Source organism: Hydra vulgaris, chromosome 14 (assembly GCF_038396675.1).
Source record: "Hydra vulgaris chromosome 14, alternate assembly HydraT2T_AEP".
Taxonomy (NCBI): domain Eukaryota; kingdom Metazoa; phylum Cnidaria; class Hydrozoa; order Anthoathecata; family Hydridae; genus Hydra; species Hydra vulgaris.
In genome coordinates, this window is record NC_088933.1 from 20517313 (window position 1) to 20537102 (window position 19790).

The 19790-nt window shown below is 26.9% G+C and overlaps 1 protein-coding gene across 1 annotated transcript; it reads right to left on the reverse strand.

Moving 5' to 3' along the window:
- Positions 1 to 1526: 1526 nt before the first annotated feature.
- Positions 1527 to 18765, reverse strand: LOC105850880 (D(2) dopamine receptor A). Its single transcript, XM_065817400.1, has 4 exons — positions 18587 to 18765; positions 3465 to 3535; positions 3295 to 3371; positions 1527 to 2938 (listed from the first exon to the last, which is right to left on the reverse strand). Exon 4 carries the CDS (start codon positions 2669 to 2671, stop codon positions 1703 to 1705), a length of 969 nt encoding a protein of 322 aa, XP_065673472.1. The 5' UTR covers positions 2672 to 2938; positions 3295 to 3371; positions 3465 to 3535; positions 18587 to 18765; the 3' UTR covers positions 1527 to 1702.
- Between the last annotated feature and the right edge of the window lie 1025 nt (positions 18766 to 19790).

The following is a 19790-nucleotide window of genomic DNA, read 5'->3' on the forward strand; positions in this document are numbered from 1 at the left end:
CAACCACCTATAATGGCAGCCACCTGTAATGTAATAATAAATCACCTATAATATCTCATTTTACAATGCCCCAAAAATAATTAAAAATAAACAATGTTTGTAAAGATAATGGCAAAACGTTTAACAACTACCAGTACCATAAAGAGTTTCTTGTTTTTGCTTTTCCTTACCACTTTTTTTCTTTTTATTGCCCCTGATTGTTTTTATACGCAACTTTACATCAGATTGATTTTTGTATGGCGATTGATAAGAATAAGATTATTTTCCCTATTGCAGCCATCTATCATAAATTTTTCAGGAATCATATTAAGTCATAACGGATGCTTTTTTATCATTATTAAAGTTTACATTAAAAGTTGCAAATTTCAAATTTAACATTAAACAAAGTTTAGTTTTCGATACTCGTTCCCATACCATCATATTAAGACTCTCATTTTGGTTCTGAGTTTTTCCATGCATGCATATTGCAAGCAACTAATTGTAGCTAAGAATAAAATTCAGTATAGCGAAGTTTATATTTTTCAATTGAGCTTTCAAAAATTGACTTACTCCTGCATACCTGCAACCTCTATTCTAGTAAAAGCTAGTTTGGCTACGTTTGTCTTGACGTTAATTAAAAATGGAGGGTTAAACCAAATAATGATTCGTACTCGTGATTATGTAACTTTTGTAGAGTTGTTGGGAATGACAGTAATACATTCTTTAAATCAACTAGACTTAAGGGTACTATTAAAAAATATTATACTATTATAAGGGCATTATTATATAGCGACTCGATTATATACTTCTTTACTTTAGGAAATACTTCTTATACGGTTGGATATCATTGTGGGAATAGATTTAAAAATATTCGGAGGATAGTTCGAATTAACATTGATATATAACAGATTCATCTGGTTTACTTTACGGCTGAAAAGAGTTGTTAGGTAGTTGAGCGAAACGTCAAGGAAGTTAACAGTTTTTAAATTAGTTTTTATTGTTATAACAGTCTTAAATTTTTATTTAAAAAGATTGATGAGATTTTTCTTTATTATTTCTGATTGCAGTCCTCTAATATTATGGAAACAGCAAAGTCCGTCATTTCTATATAAACAGTTGGTACTTAATCCGTATTCATTGCTAATGGTAAATAAAATAAAAAAGCCTACCAGCTCATATAACTCAGCTCCGTCAAAGCTTTCCATTGTAATGTCAAAATCGTAATCTCCTAATTTTTAACCCACACATTATTTCTTGTAAAAAGTAAGGATTTTCTAGAATAGTAAATGATGTCAATTGTCTTATCTGAAATTTGAGTAAAATTTTTGGCGTGAACTAAGGAATCGTAACATTGTTTTATAGTAGTTTTATGCAGCTTTTTAGAACTACAATTTAAAACGTTTTCAAAATAAAACGTATTTTATCGTCAGTATGAACGGGGAATAATTACACACGACTATTTGCAAGCATGACTTACAAACTGCAAACTGTAGTATAAATGTTTAGAAAAATACTTTTATGAACTTAAGTTGGTTTAAGAAAGATAATTTTTTAAATTTTGAAATATTTTTCAAAAATTTTATAAAACTAGAGCTGTACAACTAATTTTAATACAAATCATTTTAACAATAAAATAATTAAAATTTTAAAACATAAAACAATTAGTAAGTGTAAGAAATTGCTTTAAATATTGTCGCATTATCTAATTGATGTTTTATTTTGCTCAAATTGATGTTTCATTAACATTTGATTCTGTTTCATAAGAGGATGTAAGTTGATTTTTTGAATATATGGATAACTTTTTAATTGTGGGGTATTCGCCATATTTTTTAGTTTTGCGTTTTGGTTTAAGCCAATCACGAAGTACTTTTCTAAAGTCTTTTCGGTAATAAGCATACATTAAAGGATCTAAACATGGATTTAACAGTAAAATGCTATACGATGCATACGACGCTTCAGGAATTACTTTCGCATTGTTTTGCAAAAGAAGTTCAAGAATAAAGGTTGGAATCCAACACACAAAAAATGTGATTGCAACAATTATACAAACTTTGATTCCGGCCGGATTTTTTGCTTTTTCCTGAGACTCTTTAAGTTTTTGTCTTACCATCTGCACTATTTTGAAATAAAAATAAAAAATTATACCACCAATAATTATGACAACAGAAAAAACAACTACAGTGTAAGTTTTATTAATATCTGATTCTGGTGTAGGAATAAAGTTCAATATCCAAGCGAAAGGTACAAGCGTTACACCGAGTGTAATGATCCAACCGCAGAAGATAATTACAAGCGTTTTGCTTTTTGTTAAGTACTGTTTGTAGAAAAAGGGTTTTTTTATGGAGAAATATTTATCTGCAGCAATCAAGCTTAAATTCATAACGGAGCTAATCATAATAAACCCACTCATGCTCCCACAAATATAAGAACATGTTTCTGATTCTTTTCCAAATAATCGAGTATATGCACAATATTCGCAAGGAGGAACAACGGTACCAATAAACAAGTCACATATACTAAGCGATATTACAAAATAGTTTTGTTGGGTTCTAAGTTTCCTCTCCCGAATAAATAAACAGCACAGTAAAAAATTTCCAAACATGATTATTAATGCTTCAATCGATAAAAACACCAAGAAGAATGCAGGTGACGTTTGCTCTTGACTTTTAGAATTTGCCGAAATGTTTAACATTTTCTTGTTCTGTTTTTTACTTTCTGATTTTACTTGTCTTTTGAACTTTTAAAGTGTTATTTTATTACTTATATTGCCTTTTAAATCTTCCAATATTTATAACGAGAGTAATTCAATCCTCTAGTACTGGTATCAACGAAAATTTTTGTTGAATAATTTTTTGCGTGTTTTTATTTTGTGGAGGTATCTTCTGTTTTTAGATTTCAAAACCGATTGCTGTGGTTGTTTTTTTTTAACTATTTATTTTTATTGATCACTTGGATGATTCTAAATAAACAGACAATAAAAACATTAATAAATAAAAAGAAGAAAATTTTTTTTGCAATTTGATAAACTGAACTTTGTTTGTTAAATCAAACTTTTAACGTTTCAAAGGTTAAAGAAACGTATGCCGTTAAAGTTGACATCTTGAACTTTTAAGAAGTTCATTTTGGAATGCATCTAATAAATAATTACAAATGCTTTTAAATATTTTTTGCCGTTTTTATTTATTTTTCTCTATTATTTTAACGTTTTTGTAGAAAAAAATTTATGATGTTAATAGATAGTGTAAATAATATAAGAGAATATAAAATAAGTATTAATAAATAATGTAAAATAAATAATAATGGCGGACTCCGTACCTTGTCTTCTGGACTTTCCTTATTTATTGAGAACAGACTTTAATAAATTATTTACTGTACTTTGCTTCTCGTACTCTCTAAAAATATTCACAAATATAGTTATTAAGAAAAGCTTATGTCGATAAATAAAAACAAATTAATAAAGGTAAAACCTCGTATTTATATACTACCTTCCGCTTTTAGTGAAATTTTTTTGAACCTGCTATTTATGTCATATTATTATCCATTTATTCTTTTTGTGCTAAAAAAATAAGATATGATAATGTAATTATGATGATATAACACATATTAGTATAACAACGTTGCTACAACGTAGTATTTTCAAAATTACATTTTAGTGTAAAATAGATAGTCATCATTAAATTTCTTAAATAATTGTCGTTCTTAAACAATCATAACATTTTTTTTTTCTTTTTTTTTTCTTTTACACATAGACTTCAAAAATATTTAAAAGATTTTATTATATTAGTAACGTCGTACCGTCGTTATGCTTTTTGTATGACGTTTTTCAACAAATTTATCAAATTTATATTTTCAATAAAAGTGAATGTTACATATTACGTTTCTTTACTATAAATAAGCAAAGTCCCTCCTTAAACACCAAGCTCCCGCTTGCCAAAAGCAAAATAATCAAAAATATTTTAATCCCACTGATGTAAATATGTCATATCACAAGTACGTATATAGTTATTAAATATAATGTTGAATTAATGGTTAATGCCGCATACTCCCCTCCCCTCATCATATCAAAAGAAAAAAAATTTTGGACCGCCAAACACTGATTTTTTATAAAAACATAAAGTTGCAACTAAAACAGCTATTTGTTTTATTTTCAACTTAATCAGTAGGCAATATTGTAATGATTTATGTACCATGTATGACCATTATAATCTTGATCATTTTATGGTGATCTGTAGGCTCTTTAACGGCCGTTGAAAATACGTTTATTGAATGTTGAGTAAATTTTTACAAACTGTTAAAAATTATAGTTTTGTAAATTTTTTTATAATATCTTATTTATTTTATACAAATAAATAAGATATTATAAACTCGTTTTAATTTACCCAAAAAATTAATTTTCCCAAAAGTGTTTTTACGGCGTAACAATTTTTTAGAATACATACTCATGTATTTCTTATAACCTATGTTAGACCAAATTTCCTATAAAGGCATTGCATTCACTGTATTCTACGTTTTAATTAATTACTGTTTAATTGTTAAAAAGTTTCATGTGAGAAATGAAGCAAAAGTAGGAAGAAAAACATTGAAGAAGAAAAAGAAGAATAGCATACGAGTTATCAATCTGTGAAACTTGTCTTGTTGAATTAAGCATTTTATATTTATGAATGTATTTTTTATTTAAATTTAAATCGTGCGACGTGTAATTCTCCCACAATTTTAATTCTTCCCTGTTTATACTTTTGAAAAAGCTTTAATTGGATTATATTTGAGCCGATAAACTGACGAATGGTCGACAACTGTTTCTTTTTTAAACCAAAGATTAACGTTTTCAATGACACAGACGTTAGGAACGGAAAGCGTCGTGTTCTTAAATTTATAAATAAAAATTAAACCAATAGAATGCACGGTATAAACTACCGAAATGTTTCTTTTTTAGAAAAGAGCTAGGACAAATTTCTTTTGGGCGCCCTATGTAACTTTTAATCTCAACAGCACGAGCTTGAAAAAATTGTTTTTCTGAAATCTTGTTGTTCAACTTTTTTAATAAAAGGTTTCAAGTGTATATTGAATCGCGTGTGAACTGGAGAAAAAAAACGTGTACCTATTTAATGATAAAACATTGTTTATAAATCAAAACAAATAGTAGATTTACATGATAGATTTACTTTGATGGCCTAGTCCTCATAAATTTTGACCCAGCCTATTTATAAATCTTGTTAAAATTCAAATTTTATTTGAAAATATAATTTGATTATGTCTCTAATACTTATCGTATCATACATATTAGCAATAATTGCTGATATGTATGACCGCACCATATAAAGTTTGATCTTTTGTGTTTTTATTTTCACTAACAGTTTCTAATTTGAAAAAAAATGGAATGTAAATACAATAAAGTAAAAACTATTATAATATATATATATATATATATATATATATATATATATATATATTTATATATATATATATATATATACATATACATATATACATATACATATACATATAAATGTATATATATATTAGGGCTAATTTACTGAGGGGGTCAGTTTTAAAGATTATTTTTAAACGAATTTTTCATTATACATGATGACGCTAATCACAATAGATGAGTAAAATACATAGCCAAATCTTAATATATATTAAGCAAAAAGTTTATATTTTATGTTTAATTCAACCATAAATTTATTTGAGATGATATAGTATTATAATATATAGTATAAATACAAATTAAAAACAAAAGCTGTTGTTATATAATTTAAAAAAGTATATATTTTAAATAGTTGTATAAAAATATTGCGTTGGGAATATTAATAAAATATTAGATTTACAAAATTAATATAATTTAAATAATAAACTTTTAGTGCTTATTAACATACTTTGTTCATTTTTACACGATTTTCTTTAGTACATAAAAAATAAAAGCTTTAACGTCATGACACCTGGGACCTATAGCAAAATTTAACTTTGTTTTATATACTACATGTTTATTGTTTAAAAAGTTATTTAGATTTTATTTTAGTTAATTTCACTTTTATTTTGTGACGTGTGTTTGATTGATTATTATTATTTAAATTTATTAACGCCCAATGTAAAAATATTTACATAAAGTAAAAAGTTCTTTTCAGTGATTTTCTCTTATTAATTCTTAATTCAAGAATTTATTTTAAAATGTTGCTTTGGTCTTTTGCATTCCTGCTCTACCGCAAATTTTAAATTTTTTTCAATTTCTGGGGGAATTTTTTTCTTGGAATGTGCTATTTTCATCTTATTTTTGTTTTGTATTAAATTATTAAAATTTAACGTCAGACCACGGCATTGTTTTTGAATATCGGTAAAAGAGTATTGTAAAAAAATGTTGAAATAAAGGGTTATTCAGTTGTCAAAAAATTATTTCTGCAGTTGATTTATTCTTAAGAAGACGAAAAAACAAGTTTTGTTTATTTTATTTGATGTGGATAAGGAAGTCTCAACTCTAAAGTTTGAGATTTCCTTATCCACATTTGAACAACTGAGTGATGAACTGACCGATATCAAACATTATGTCTGATATTGGTCTGAGTGGGTTTTGTTACTAACATCCTCAATAAGAATTTTCTAATTTATGAAATTCTAAATGTGAAAAGCTCAATGGTAGCGGGTTCGTGAAGTTAGGTTTTCATAGAACTTTTGATAAAAATTCTCAAGATGGGTTTTAGTAATTTTTTTTTATTATATAGATCATTGAAAAATTGAAATATATACATCATTGGAAAGATTATAATATAGACTGTTAAAAATGAAAATAAAAAATTTCCTGAGAAAGTTGGTACTACGATTTTAGCTTTGAAAGTAAAAACTTCATCACAGAAGTACTAAATTTTAACTTTGATGAAGAACTAAAAAATTGTTCTAATTTGTACTTTTTCCATATTTTGATATTTTTTAGTTTATAGTGTCTACTAACTACCCCAAGAAGCGTGGCTGCGATCATCCGCGATCTTGAGTGCTAAATAGTTTTGAAAAATTGATGTTTTTTTAAACAATTAATTAACTTCTTCGAATGAAAATAAAATTCAAAACTAAAAGTAAACAAAACCTAAGACATAAAAGACTAAAGTAAATTTGTGTCGTTCTTAAAAAAAAAAAAATTATTTTAATTTCATGTATTTATGGTTTTAAAATGCATAATTAATCTAAGAAAAAATAATTCTAAAGTGCTTATTTGATGTCCCACTAATCGATTCAATAACCACAATCTAAATCCTGTTAAAAAGTTTCTTTTTACTTTGTAAGTTTATTGTTGTGAACTAAGATAATGGAGGAAATTAATTTAAGACAAATTGTGCAATGCTTTCAGGTTTTGAAAAATACTTTTAATAATGTAAATAGTGGGTTTGAATACATTTTTGCTAGGATTCAAGTCAAAGAAGAATAAATTTATTAAGAAAGAGATTAAAACTAACTCTTGCAAAATATTTTGCACTATGGCATGCATCATATCGGAAAAAAGAAACATTTGATAGTAGAAATCAGGTTTGGGTTAATTCAGTTTTTGAACAAATTGATTTGGTTGAATCACCAGGTAAGATTCAGATTTATTGGTCACAGCAACAGCACCTCTTCGACTATATGTACAATCAGATTCAAAAAATATTTTGTGGAATAACATAATGTCTCAGAGTATTAGATTCTGTAGACCAATTAAGTTGGAGTATATAAAGGAAAATAAAGGTGTGGTATTAAAAATTAAGGAAATTGAAAATGAAATTTTTATTTTATATCCTGTTAAAGTTTACCAGGACATAAGTTCCAGGACATAAGTATGTTTTTATTACCTATAGTTTTGTCAATTTAATGATTGATGGGAAAGTCTTTAAATTACGGACACTTTTTCAACACAAGCTGTTTGATTTATCACGCCATACTTAACATGATAAGCGATTTACAAATATTTAAAAAAGGATTTGTTACAGATGGGCAGGCATTGTGCTATAGCATTTCACCACTACATCCTTGGATTAGGTTTTTTAAATTTATTTTACATATTTTATATAGAATTGAAATAAAAATTTGGAAAGTAAAAAAGGCTTTAAAAGAAAAAAAGTTATTTATGACAGGATGTTTGAAGAATTGGGTTTCAGAGTTGATGAACTAAGAGCTAGCGGATCAAGAACTAGTAATACCGGAAATACATGCCGACGAAGTTTTTCTGACTCTCAGTTACTCAGAAAAATTTTAGAAATTAATGAAGAAATTATTATCAGATTACATGAAATTCTAATTGCAATCGATTACAAATTGCAATTTGCAATTGAAGACCCAATTAATCCGGAAAAAATTGATAAATACTGCAATCATACATATAAGTTGTTGTTAGAGACATATAGTTGGTTCAAGATCCCAGCTTCCGTTCACAAATTATTAGCGCATGCTGGGAAAATTGTTATGAATTTACCAGTTCTACCTGGTTTAATGGGAGAGGAAGAAGCTGAATTTCTACACAGAAATTATAAATTTGATTGTGAACATCATGCGAGGAAAAAAAGTAGAGAACGAACTTATTTGACATTTTCATTCGAGGTATACTTCTGATTCCCTAATTACTTCAATCTCAATAACTAAAAGATTGAAAAATAAGAAAATATTGTGCCTACCAGAAAAAGTTAAAAGTTAGCAGTTTATAGCAGTGATAGAGAAAATTCATCTAATATGGAATCAGATGAAATTAATTACTAAGATGAATTATATTTAAATATTGACAGTGTTGACGAAAATCTAGGATTAGTAATAGATGTAGAAGAATAAAGTTATAAACTGTATAATCTGTATAATGTATAACTTTATATTTGTTTGCCTACTATATAAATTTATTAAATGTATAAAATAATATTAAATAAAATATTCAAAAAATTACAGTGATTCGGTTCAAATCATTGGAGTTTGGAAACAAGAATATCCCCAAAATTTGTTTATTAGTTTTTTTTTATTACTTGTTTTATTCTTATTTATTATTGGTTGAGAATTAAAACGACAGAACTTAAAACGACAGAACTTAATCTTCATTTAATAATCTGTTAAAGTTGAAAAAATGACAGACTTTAATTCTCATTTTAATAAATTGTATAAGTTGAAAAAAATAACTGTCGTAACTATAATAAAGTTTTCACTCTCCCTAAAATGAAAGGTTGTAAACTTTACATGATCATAACTTTCAGGGCATAAAAGATTATTCGATGAAATTTAAAATTTGTAAATGAATTTAGGTTTAGTATAAGATAGCAGCAGTCCTTTTTTGGACTCATTGCTTTTAAATTTGGGGGTTAGGAGGACTAACTTTTTGGTGTACTTTTGATCCCGGACCATAATCACCGCAACTTTTTGCAAAATATTATATTTTGACATAAGCATGAACATAATAAGTTTTGATCATTGTTAAATTGTCCATTCTTTGACCAATACCCGAAAGTGTTACATATAAATAATCCAACTGGTGCCCCCAGAGCTATGTGCATCCCACCCCCCTTCCTTTTTGCGTCTTTAAGTTGGTTAAACAAAAAAAATAAAAAATATGATCTTAAATCTATATTTTACTCAATTAAGGCCTAATATCCACTTAAATACAACAATTATATTTTTGGCCACCTATTATAATGGAATGCTCGAACTGCGCACTGTGAACACAGCACGTTTTTATAGGCTTTTTAAGACCAGAAAGGGTAGAGCTTAAAAGTATATAATTCGCATATGCTATCACACCAGTAAATTTACTATATATAGACGTGCCGACAATAACTTGATTTTTAATTGTTTTTGAGAAGGCTTTCAGTGTAGATGTTATTGAGGTAAGGTGTAAGAATTGAACCTTATCTTACTCCTTTCTTTAGACGAAAAGAACATGACTTGCAACCTTGATACGAAACTATAGCACTTCTACTGTTGTACAACGAAGAGGTAGTGTTAACTATACTGAGAGGTAACTTTTTCTCAAATTATAATTTTTCAAATAAAATATTCCAGTTACAGCTATCAAATGCCTTTTCTGCGTCTTAGGAGCATAAGTACACTAGTGAATAGGGGGTGAGTGAAATTTCTATTAACGGGCATATAATTAAGATTTGGTATTTAAGAACTTTTGTAAAAATAGGTATAATGCTAATACCGCAATAGTTGTTTGGGTTAGCTAAATACTTTTTGTACAATTTAACAAGGGGTGCAATAACTGATGTCGACATTGATTTTGGTATCCATCCATAATTAATGAAGTAATTAGAACAATTCTATTAGCTATTTTAAGTATAAAACTTTGCGTATTTCAAAATGTTTTGCGAATTCTAAAGCGATGGATTTTTTTTGTCTTTTTTATTATTTATGGTAAGCAATATAAAACTTGTTTTTGTATGGTAAGTAATATAAATATCTTTGTTTAAACATCTGCAAGCATTTTAAAAGTTTTTTGGTTCACTATTTTTTTGCTTTTCGATTTTAATATACTGCTTGCAAATTTAGAGCTAACTTGGCTTTGCGAAAGTTTTTTCGAGATATTAGGTAACATTAAATGTTAAACCTTTTATGCATCCAGTATTCTCCATTTTTTTTAAATTAATTAAAAGAGTAACTTTACTGCAACTTAGCTCAGGTGTCCACCAAAATTTTGAATACAACAATTGCTTTTTTTATTTAAAGTATTCTTAAAAGCTCTTTTTGGGCTATTAGTAATTGTATTGTAAAAATATGTTTCCAACTTTCAAACGTTTATGCAAATCTTAAATTTTAAAATACTCAAAAACAACGAAATTAACGACCCAGTATGATAATTTAAATGATTCAGCGAACTTAAAGAAACTAAGATATGATTATTGAAAAACGATAAATTTAAAATTTCATAAATAACCTAAACTCTGCATCCAGTAAAGTAACTTTGTTACGATGAACTATTTACACCCAATTGACGTATGTAGGGCGTTGCAAGCGTCTTGCCTAAAATTTTAGTTAAAGAAACCTGAAAAAATTGCAAACTAAATCTTGATTAATTTCAAGATTTATTATCCAAGAGTTCTTCTGCTTAAATAAGTATTCATATGATTGTAAATTCAAAAGTTGTTCATAAAAAAATAATTTACAAATCTTTAAAAGTTAAAGAACAAAACTGAAATACTAAATTGAAAGACAACTTCAAAAGAGGTTGTCTTTAATAATAATAATAATAATAATAAATCATTATTATTTTAGTTTTTTTCTTTAGAAAGTTCAAAAATAGTTCATCACTATAAAAAAATTTCATGATTTAAAAGCATTCATGATTTTTTCAAACAAATATCAGAAGTAAATAATTTTTTTAAAAAAATACCACAGATAGCACCTGTTTCATGCCACCATCTTAAGCATTTATGACTATCCTTTAAATAAAGATCAATAGGATCACTATAGCTGACACATTGATAACCAACCAAGTGATCGATAACTAACCATGAGGTTGGTTATCGATCACTTCTTCAGCACCCGGGTTAGTCAAACATGTATCCTAATGTGTAGAATTTTTTTTTTTCTTCTTCCTTTTTTTACGGGTATATTCTTATATTTCAAAGTTAAAGACTTTTCTAACTAATATTTATATAGCGATCCAGTAATTTGTTTAGCGTGGTTTACCTTGATTTTTTTGTACCTGTTTGTTCTATATTTTAAATTTATTTTTAATATATTTTTAATTAAAAAAAGTCCAATTAGTGATCCAAATATAACACTATGAGGTTGTAAGGTTTCTTTAGAGGTGGTTCTTTTAAATGGTTTTTGAAGAATGAATGATAAATTTGATGAAAAAGATCCTAAATTAAAATTATTTAAATAAAATTAGGCTTAACTGCAACAAGATACTTCTCTGTAAACAAAGTTTTTTGCAGCAAAACCTTGCAACTGCAACCAAACCACATCACATCCTCTGTAAACACATTTTTATTAAATGTATATTATATAGATTTATTCCACATTTTTTGAACCCTGATTGACAATTTCGAAAGTTGCAGCATTCTCATAATCTTATCAGAATTATTCACCAACCTCTAATTCAGTTACAGGACGAACTAGATGGTTACGGAGCCAAGTATCTACTTCTTGATTGTAGAATATGTTGAGACTTTTAAAGAATAAAACATCAAGTGGCTGCAAAAATATTTTAACGTGTAAAGACAATTTTTTTGATCGCAATAGATTTTTTTCGTTGAATCTTTTGTTTGATTTTTCTAATTTTTCACCTTTTAAACACTTTTAAAATGTACTGAAAGGCTTTCTAAAGATATATAGCATTATAGTATTTGATCAATTTAAAAATTTCAGTCCACTCTGAAATTTAGCTACTTTGCATTTTTTTAACGCAAACAATTTTAGTTCATCCTTCTTTGAAATAAAAACTTTTAAAAGCAAACTAAAAACCCTAAAAAGTAATTTTACTGTAATACAGATTAATATAAGAAGTATAAATAGCAACATGGGTAAGCCTAAACATTTTCTTATCGAATGCGATTATTTGTTCAGTCAACAAATCATGCAGATTAAATTCAAGTTTAGAAATTCCTAATTACAAATTAACAAAATTTGTAATTTTGAAAAATTTAACAGTTTTTTTTGTCAATATAGGCCCAAATCTGGTTTCAAAAGTCCATTGCGCAAACAACTCATTTGAAACTTATCTAACTAGTGTCAACAAAGAACTAATATTTAAAGAACTAAAAATCGATGAACTCAAAAATGCAATAAACTCTCTTAAAATAAACAAGTCTACAAGTATAGATGACAGTTGCAGTAATATTGTTCTTAATGTCTTTTTGGAGATACGCAAACTTATTTTCAAAATATTAAAATCATTAATTAAAACTGGAACTGAACCAGATAAGTTAAAAGTAGCTAAATATGTACCTATTTTTGAAACCGGTAAAACATTTCTAATAAACAATTGCAGACCAATCTCAATACTTCCAACCTTTTCTAAAATACTTGAACGAATATTCTACAATATATTATATGAATACTTAATTCAAAACAAATTCTTAAATAAAAACAATTTGACTTTCAAGCACAGCATTCATTAGAACATACAATTTTAGATTTATTTAATAGCATAAGTGATTCTTTTAATTAAAAGCAATTTGTATTAGGAACCTTTATAGACCTATCCAAAGCATTTTACACAAATCATGATATCTTACCAAAAAATTGGAAAAATACGGAATAAAAAATACTAGCCTAGATCGGTTATCTGTGCAACAGACAACAATGTGTTATTTTGAGCGATAATAAATATTCAAATTTACTAAAAATAAAATGCGGAGTTCCCCAAGGTTCCATTCTTGGCCCTCTTTTGTCTTTATTTTTATTAAAAATCTTCCACAATCCCTAAAAAAACTTGATGCAATAATGTTTGCTGATGACACAAATTTGTTTTATTCATCGGCATCAATTGAAAATCTCTTTGAATCTGTGAACGGTGACCTTGAGAATCTAAACATTTGGTTTAAAGTAAATAATTTATCTTTAAATACAGAAAAAACAAAATACATCTTGTTACTAAAAATTGATTACATAAACATTGAAAGATCTGAAACCGTTAATTTTCTTGAAATAATTATTGACGATATGAGTTCTTATATACAAAATTATCTAACGTATGCAACCCAGTAAGCACAGATCGTTTTTAAAACGCTTTATAAACGTTAATATTCGTTTTAATAAGTTTTTTAAAGGTTTTAAAAACATTCTGTTCTTACTGGGTAATTTTTTCCGGGTAAGTACAAATAAATCTAATCTAAACCCTCTATATACACCAGTAATAGTAATAAAGGCTCTATATACATCAAGATTGGTTTATAATAAAAATAAATTCACTCGTGCCAATCCTTTACTTAAAAACTTGAATGCTTTGAGTGTCTATCAAATTAACATCTACCAAAATATTTTATTTATGCTCAAATATAAGCTCAGATTCATTTTACTAATAACTTTTTTGAAACCAACGCCAACAGATATATCACTCGAGGAAAAGGAAACTTCATATTGCCCATAAAAAAACAATTTTTTCAAGAGATTTCCAATTGTATACTGTGGCCCCTATTTATACAACAAAATACCTCAAAATATAGAATTTACTAAAATTGAATAATCTTATTGCCCTGAAGAATAAACTAAAAGATCTCATAATTAACAAAACCAATTTTATCGATATGTATTAAATGCAAAAGAACAATTAATATGATAAAATGTAATAAGAACAATTTAAATTATAAAAGTAAATAAATAAAAATGAAAGAAAAAAAACACATAAAAGAATAAATATAGTTATCAACTAGTAAAACTGAACAGTAGACCTCAAAAAGTTATGTGTTTTATAAATTTACTTTTTAAATTTTTAGTTTATTTTGTATTTTAAACGTTCTCGATGAAAAGACTTCTCTTAGTCTTCTGCGAGTTTCCTTATAACTGCATAGTGTTATCATAATATATTAATATATATTTTTAACGACAACCACAAGCAAGTCCCTAGTCCTGTCTTGTGACGGATTGGCGTTATTTTTTAAATGCGTAAAATAGCATTGTTAACGCTCTTTAGATATTGAAAATACGTGTGGTAGACATTTATATAAACTAGAGACATTTGTTTTTGAAATATATAATATTGATTGTTGTAAAAAAAATATTAAAAAAAAACCTTCATGCTTTTTTATTTATTTTTAATAGTAACTCGTTCTATTCTGTAACTTTGTTGCCTTTAGTTGCCAAAATCTGTTGCCAAAATCTGTTTGCCAAAAGCTTGTTTCCAAAATCTTTTATAGTATACTACAGATTTTGTAGTATACTACAGATTTTGTAGTATACTACAGATTTTGTAGTATACTACAGATTTTGTGGTATACAACAGAAAAGGCAATCTGAAGTATACTACAGATTTCAAATTATAACAGAAACGCGTATATTTTTGAGAATTTTTTTTTATTACATTTAAAGCTTAAAACGTGTATTTAAAGTATTTAATGCAAATAAAACATAAAAAAAAAATGAATCGGAAAAGAAATCACCTGGCATGCAAAGGCAAAACCTGTTTTGGATATTGCAACAAGAATAAACAAGGTATACCCTACAAAATCCAGCTCAAATTTCTTATATAAATCTAGTAAAGAAGCATATAGATGAAGGTTTTGATGTTAAAGTGAACACTTTTCCCATTAAACTGTGTCCGAAGGCCAAGATTGCAATATACAAAAAAGAGTATTTATCTTTTTATCCTTCATTTTAAATCTGTTATTTTTGTAAAAATAGTGTTAATTTTTAAATGCAAGGTGAAAACAACTTTTTTTTTTTTACAGAAAGAGAAAAATGTTTAAAATGAAAAAAATTCCTGGCAAAGTGTAAGAGTTACTATTTTAATGCTTGGCAGAAGTATTGCTTGAATTATTTTAATGTTCAATCTGTAGTCTGGAAAGTGATACTAGAAATAACAAAGAGATGAACTTAAGGGAGTACATTGACCTAATCTTACCATAGAAAAATGAAAGTGTTTCAAGTTCACGTTTTTATACTAATGCCTCATTGTGATAATATTTTTTACAATAAATAGAAAGAGGTATTAGATACCACTTAAATAGAAAATCAACTGCTAAAAACATGGAGAAAATTGTGATGTCAAAAGATCGTAAATTATCTGAAAAGGTAACATCAAAGATTCTAAAAACAATTATTAGGAATAAAAAACAGGATGAGGTTAAATTATTAATATGTGGAACATCATTACATGTGCACATTCGAGAAAGTCTCCAATTTATTTCTCTCTAAAATAGATTAGTTTAGACACAGTATTCTATATCATGATCTGCTAATGAATATGTAATTAAATGCATGTTGAATGAAATAAGAAATGATGTTGGTCAATCAGTATTTAAAAGTAATGAAGAGATTGATGCAAACAGAATGCCACATTTCCTGTATCACTTTTATTGCATTCAGCAGTAACCATTTCAACAAGATACTATACAGAGGTGCAACATACAGTGGTTCAAAAAGATGTAGTTCAAATGTTGAAGATGGTATATCTTCAAATGTTGAAGATGGTATATCTTCAAATGTTGAAGATGGTATATCTTCAAATGTTGAAGTTGGTATATCTTCAAATGTTGAAGATGGTATATCTTCAACATTTGAACATCTTTTTGATGCTTGTTGATGACATATGCAAACGAAGAGAAATTTTTCTCCATTAATCGATTTTGATGGTTTATATCAACGAGTTCCGAGGGTCAATTAAGTTTGTTGTAAGCCTTTTTCAATCAAAAAAACTTGAGAATTAACTTAGGAACCAAAGAGGACTTGGGCGTAAAAGGACTTGGGCGTAAATAAAGTTGTTGTACAGGCAATTGTCCAACCAAAAGGACATGGGCGTAAATAAAGTTGCTGTACAGGCAATTGTCCAACATATTGAAAAATACAGCTACAATTTAACCCAAATTGTCAACCTTCTCAAACAGCATAAATGGAAGTACTTCATTCTTTATTCATTTTGCTTCAGATCTTAAGCTTATCAATATCATGTTAAGTTTATTTACCCCGTGGGAAATATGTATGTGCTTATTGTATTGGTGCGAAGAACACATTCGGGAAATTTAAAACCCTTGGGAGTTTAGATCATCTGTTTCAATGATTTGTTTAGAGCCCAATCAGCCTAGTATTGGATGTAAAACCTCCACTAAAGCTGGATTTCTACGAACATCTTATCCCACAAATATCAAAATTATGTGTGTAAAGAGTATATGTACTAGCTGGGTAGCTTATAGGAAGTAAATAATAGTTATCTCATAGATAAAAATATTTAGGATAATAAAGTTTAGAGACGGAATGCGGTTGTAATTACCATAAAAGATAATAAAAAAAGCTGATTAATCTGTTTTTTAAGCTGACTTTCCTGTTATCGCTTGTAACCTTATTTGACACGAGTTTTATACACTTAATTTATAATTCGTCGAAGAGTTATGTTTATATATTGGAAAAGTTACATTGATCCGCCAATAAGCATAGAAAGTCACTACAAATATGTACATACATAATTTAAAAGGGATAAAAAACCATTTAATTTAACTGCAGTTATCACGCTTCAAATATTATGCTTACTCGACGTTCTGTTTAAGGTATAAAATTAAACACAATATATAGATCATAATCCGCACAATGTTAAATATACGTAAACTGACCAAATAGTTTAGGAAAAGGCGAAATCAAATTAGGGTGTTCCTAATTGACAATATGAAATTAGATATTAGGAACATATCAAATTTCAATTATATATAAATCCAAATAAAACTATAAAAAATATTAAATGCAATCCAATTCTTTGTATTGTCCTTATGATAATGGTAATTCTGCTTATTTGAAAGCAACTTTTAGTTCCAAACTATTTCAATTCCGATTAATAATTATTTTGATCGTATCATAGTATTTTATGCTCCCAATAGTAATTCAATCTCACAATAACTTTACATTATCTTAAAATAAATCCATCCTACGATGAGTTTACGGTAACCAAATAGTATGACTTCTTGTTCTATTCCAAAGTAAAATGCCCTAGTGTGTGCTGTTTTTATGTTATAAGTTATGTAGTGTTTTATTAAAATAAATCTTATTTAAGGCGAACTAAAAAGTTAGTTGACCAATTTCAAATAAAGTTAAACTTTAACTATCATCTCTTCTAAAAGTTTTTAGAGCTTTTATTAATCAAGAAATATTTCGAAAACATATAAAAAATTGACAAAATTATTTTCATTTTTGATGAAGGTGAACATGTGATAATATAAAAAAATGTTATTCCAAATGGTCTAGATGCGATCAGCCATCTTCTGTGTTCTTTTTCAAAAAAAGACTGCTGATATTATTCCGGAAAAATTTGAACATTTAAAAAAAGAAAATTTTTTACTATAGAATATTTAAACTGGGTAAAAGTACTTTTGTAGTCAAGCCTAGTTTGTCAACTATTTATACCACAATGAATGACGGCGAAGCACTTAATTTTGTTGTATGCTTAAAAAAAATTTAATCTCAGTTCTGTCAAGTTCCTCACCTGCTCAGTTCTGCCAAGAAATACTAATAAGTTTAATTTGAAAACCATTTGGAAAAAAAAAAAAAAATTTAATTTAAAATGTTTTGAAACTTTGAATTTGCAGTTTTTACTTGTTAAATGTGCTGCACGTAGAAAGTCTTCAATACTCTTTCTTTGCAGATAATACTAGAAATACAGATAATTGTATATTTTTTGACATCGGATTTGTACCTCTATTACCTCTAGTACTTCATTGGAAGAAGAAAAAAAAAAGATAAGACAAAAAAAAAGAGGAGTAAAATCAAAATAAAGTTTAAAAGAACAAAAATTTCTTCTGATAACAATTTAAAAAAAAAAAGGCAAAATAAAAGAATGTTTATTAAATGTTATTGTTATTAGTTTTAATTAGTTTTTTTTACTTTTTTTTTTTCTTTTTGGTAACTTAAGTAATCTAATAACTTTTTTTTATATTAACAATCATTTCAAAATTTTGTTGTTTTTTTTGTTATTTTTTATTTTTACATTTAAGAAATAATTTAATAAGTTTTAACAAGTAATTACCTATTCTAGGAAGTAAAAAAGAAAACATGAATCATGAACTAAAATGAAGAACCATACTGATGAACTCTGGGCTAAATTTTTTAAAAATGAAGACTTCTTTTTTCTTTTCTTTTTTTAATGCTGCAACTTTTTAAAAACATCTATTTCCATCATAACGTTGATGAACTTTAAAAGAAATCAATGAAAGATCAGATAATTTTTAATATATTCAACCTTATTGTTTATTATTAAATCCTATTTAAGATCTAGTTTGTAAAATTCTATAAAACAAACGCGCATTAGATTTTTCAAATAAATACTATTCGGGTTTATGTGGTTTTCCGTACTAATCCCGAGTTAGTCCGGATAAACCGAAAAGAGCACAATAAAACTGTTATTTTATAAAAACCAAAGTTTTTGTTTTAAATATAGAAATAAAGACAAAAATTTAATTCTCTGAAAAAATCAGTTCGATTTATTGAATGCGTCTTTATTCATAAACCTATTTAGTATTAGAGCGACAACATAGTACGCCGATAAAGATCTTTTTATTCTGAAATCTAGGAATAAATACACTTTCATAAACATTAATTTTTTAAAATAGCTTTTTCTGTCTAAGAATTTTTAATCGATTTTGTATTGTCTACCGGGCACCACATTTTTTGAATAAAATTGTCGAGTTTCGATTTTGATCTATTACTTTTCACCTTGTGAAAAACTAAATCTCCTTTATTAGATAACATTGAATTATTATAAATAGTAACAACTAATAAATCATTTTAAAGTTAAACTATTTTATTTATTTTATATACATGTCTACGCTTATTAAAAGTTTAAACTTTAAATTGTTTTTTTTTTCACTTTTCTCTGTACTTTATATGTTTGTATATGTTTGTATACTTTATATGTTTGTATAGTTTTTTTTTATATACTTGGCTTATAAGTTTTTTTTTATATACTTCTTTGTAATTCTGTTAAACTAAATTATTAATTTTTTAAAATAGATATTTTTTAAATACGTTTAAATTTAGGTTCTGACGATTAGTTTTTTGCAATCTTCTTTTAGGTTCTGGAAACGAGGTCTTTGCTATCTTCTTCTAGGTTTTGGATACAAGGTTTTTGCGATCTTTTTTTAGGTTTTGGATACTAGGTCTTTGCGATCTTATTTTAGGTTCTGACGACTAGATTTTGCAATTTTTTTAAGATCTTGGTTACAATGTGTTGT

Bases quoted from the DNA above. Each gene is read 5' to 3' on its own strand.
- LOC105850880 (XM_065817400.1), bottom strand. From the start codon at position 2,671: ATGTTAAACATTTCGGCAAATTCTAAAAGTCAAGAGCAAACGTCACCT.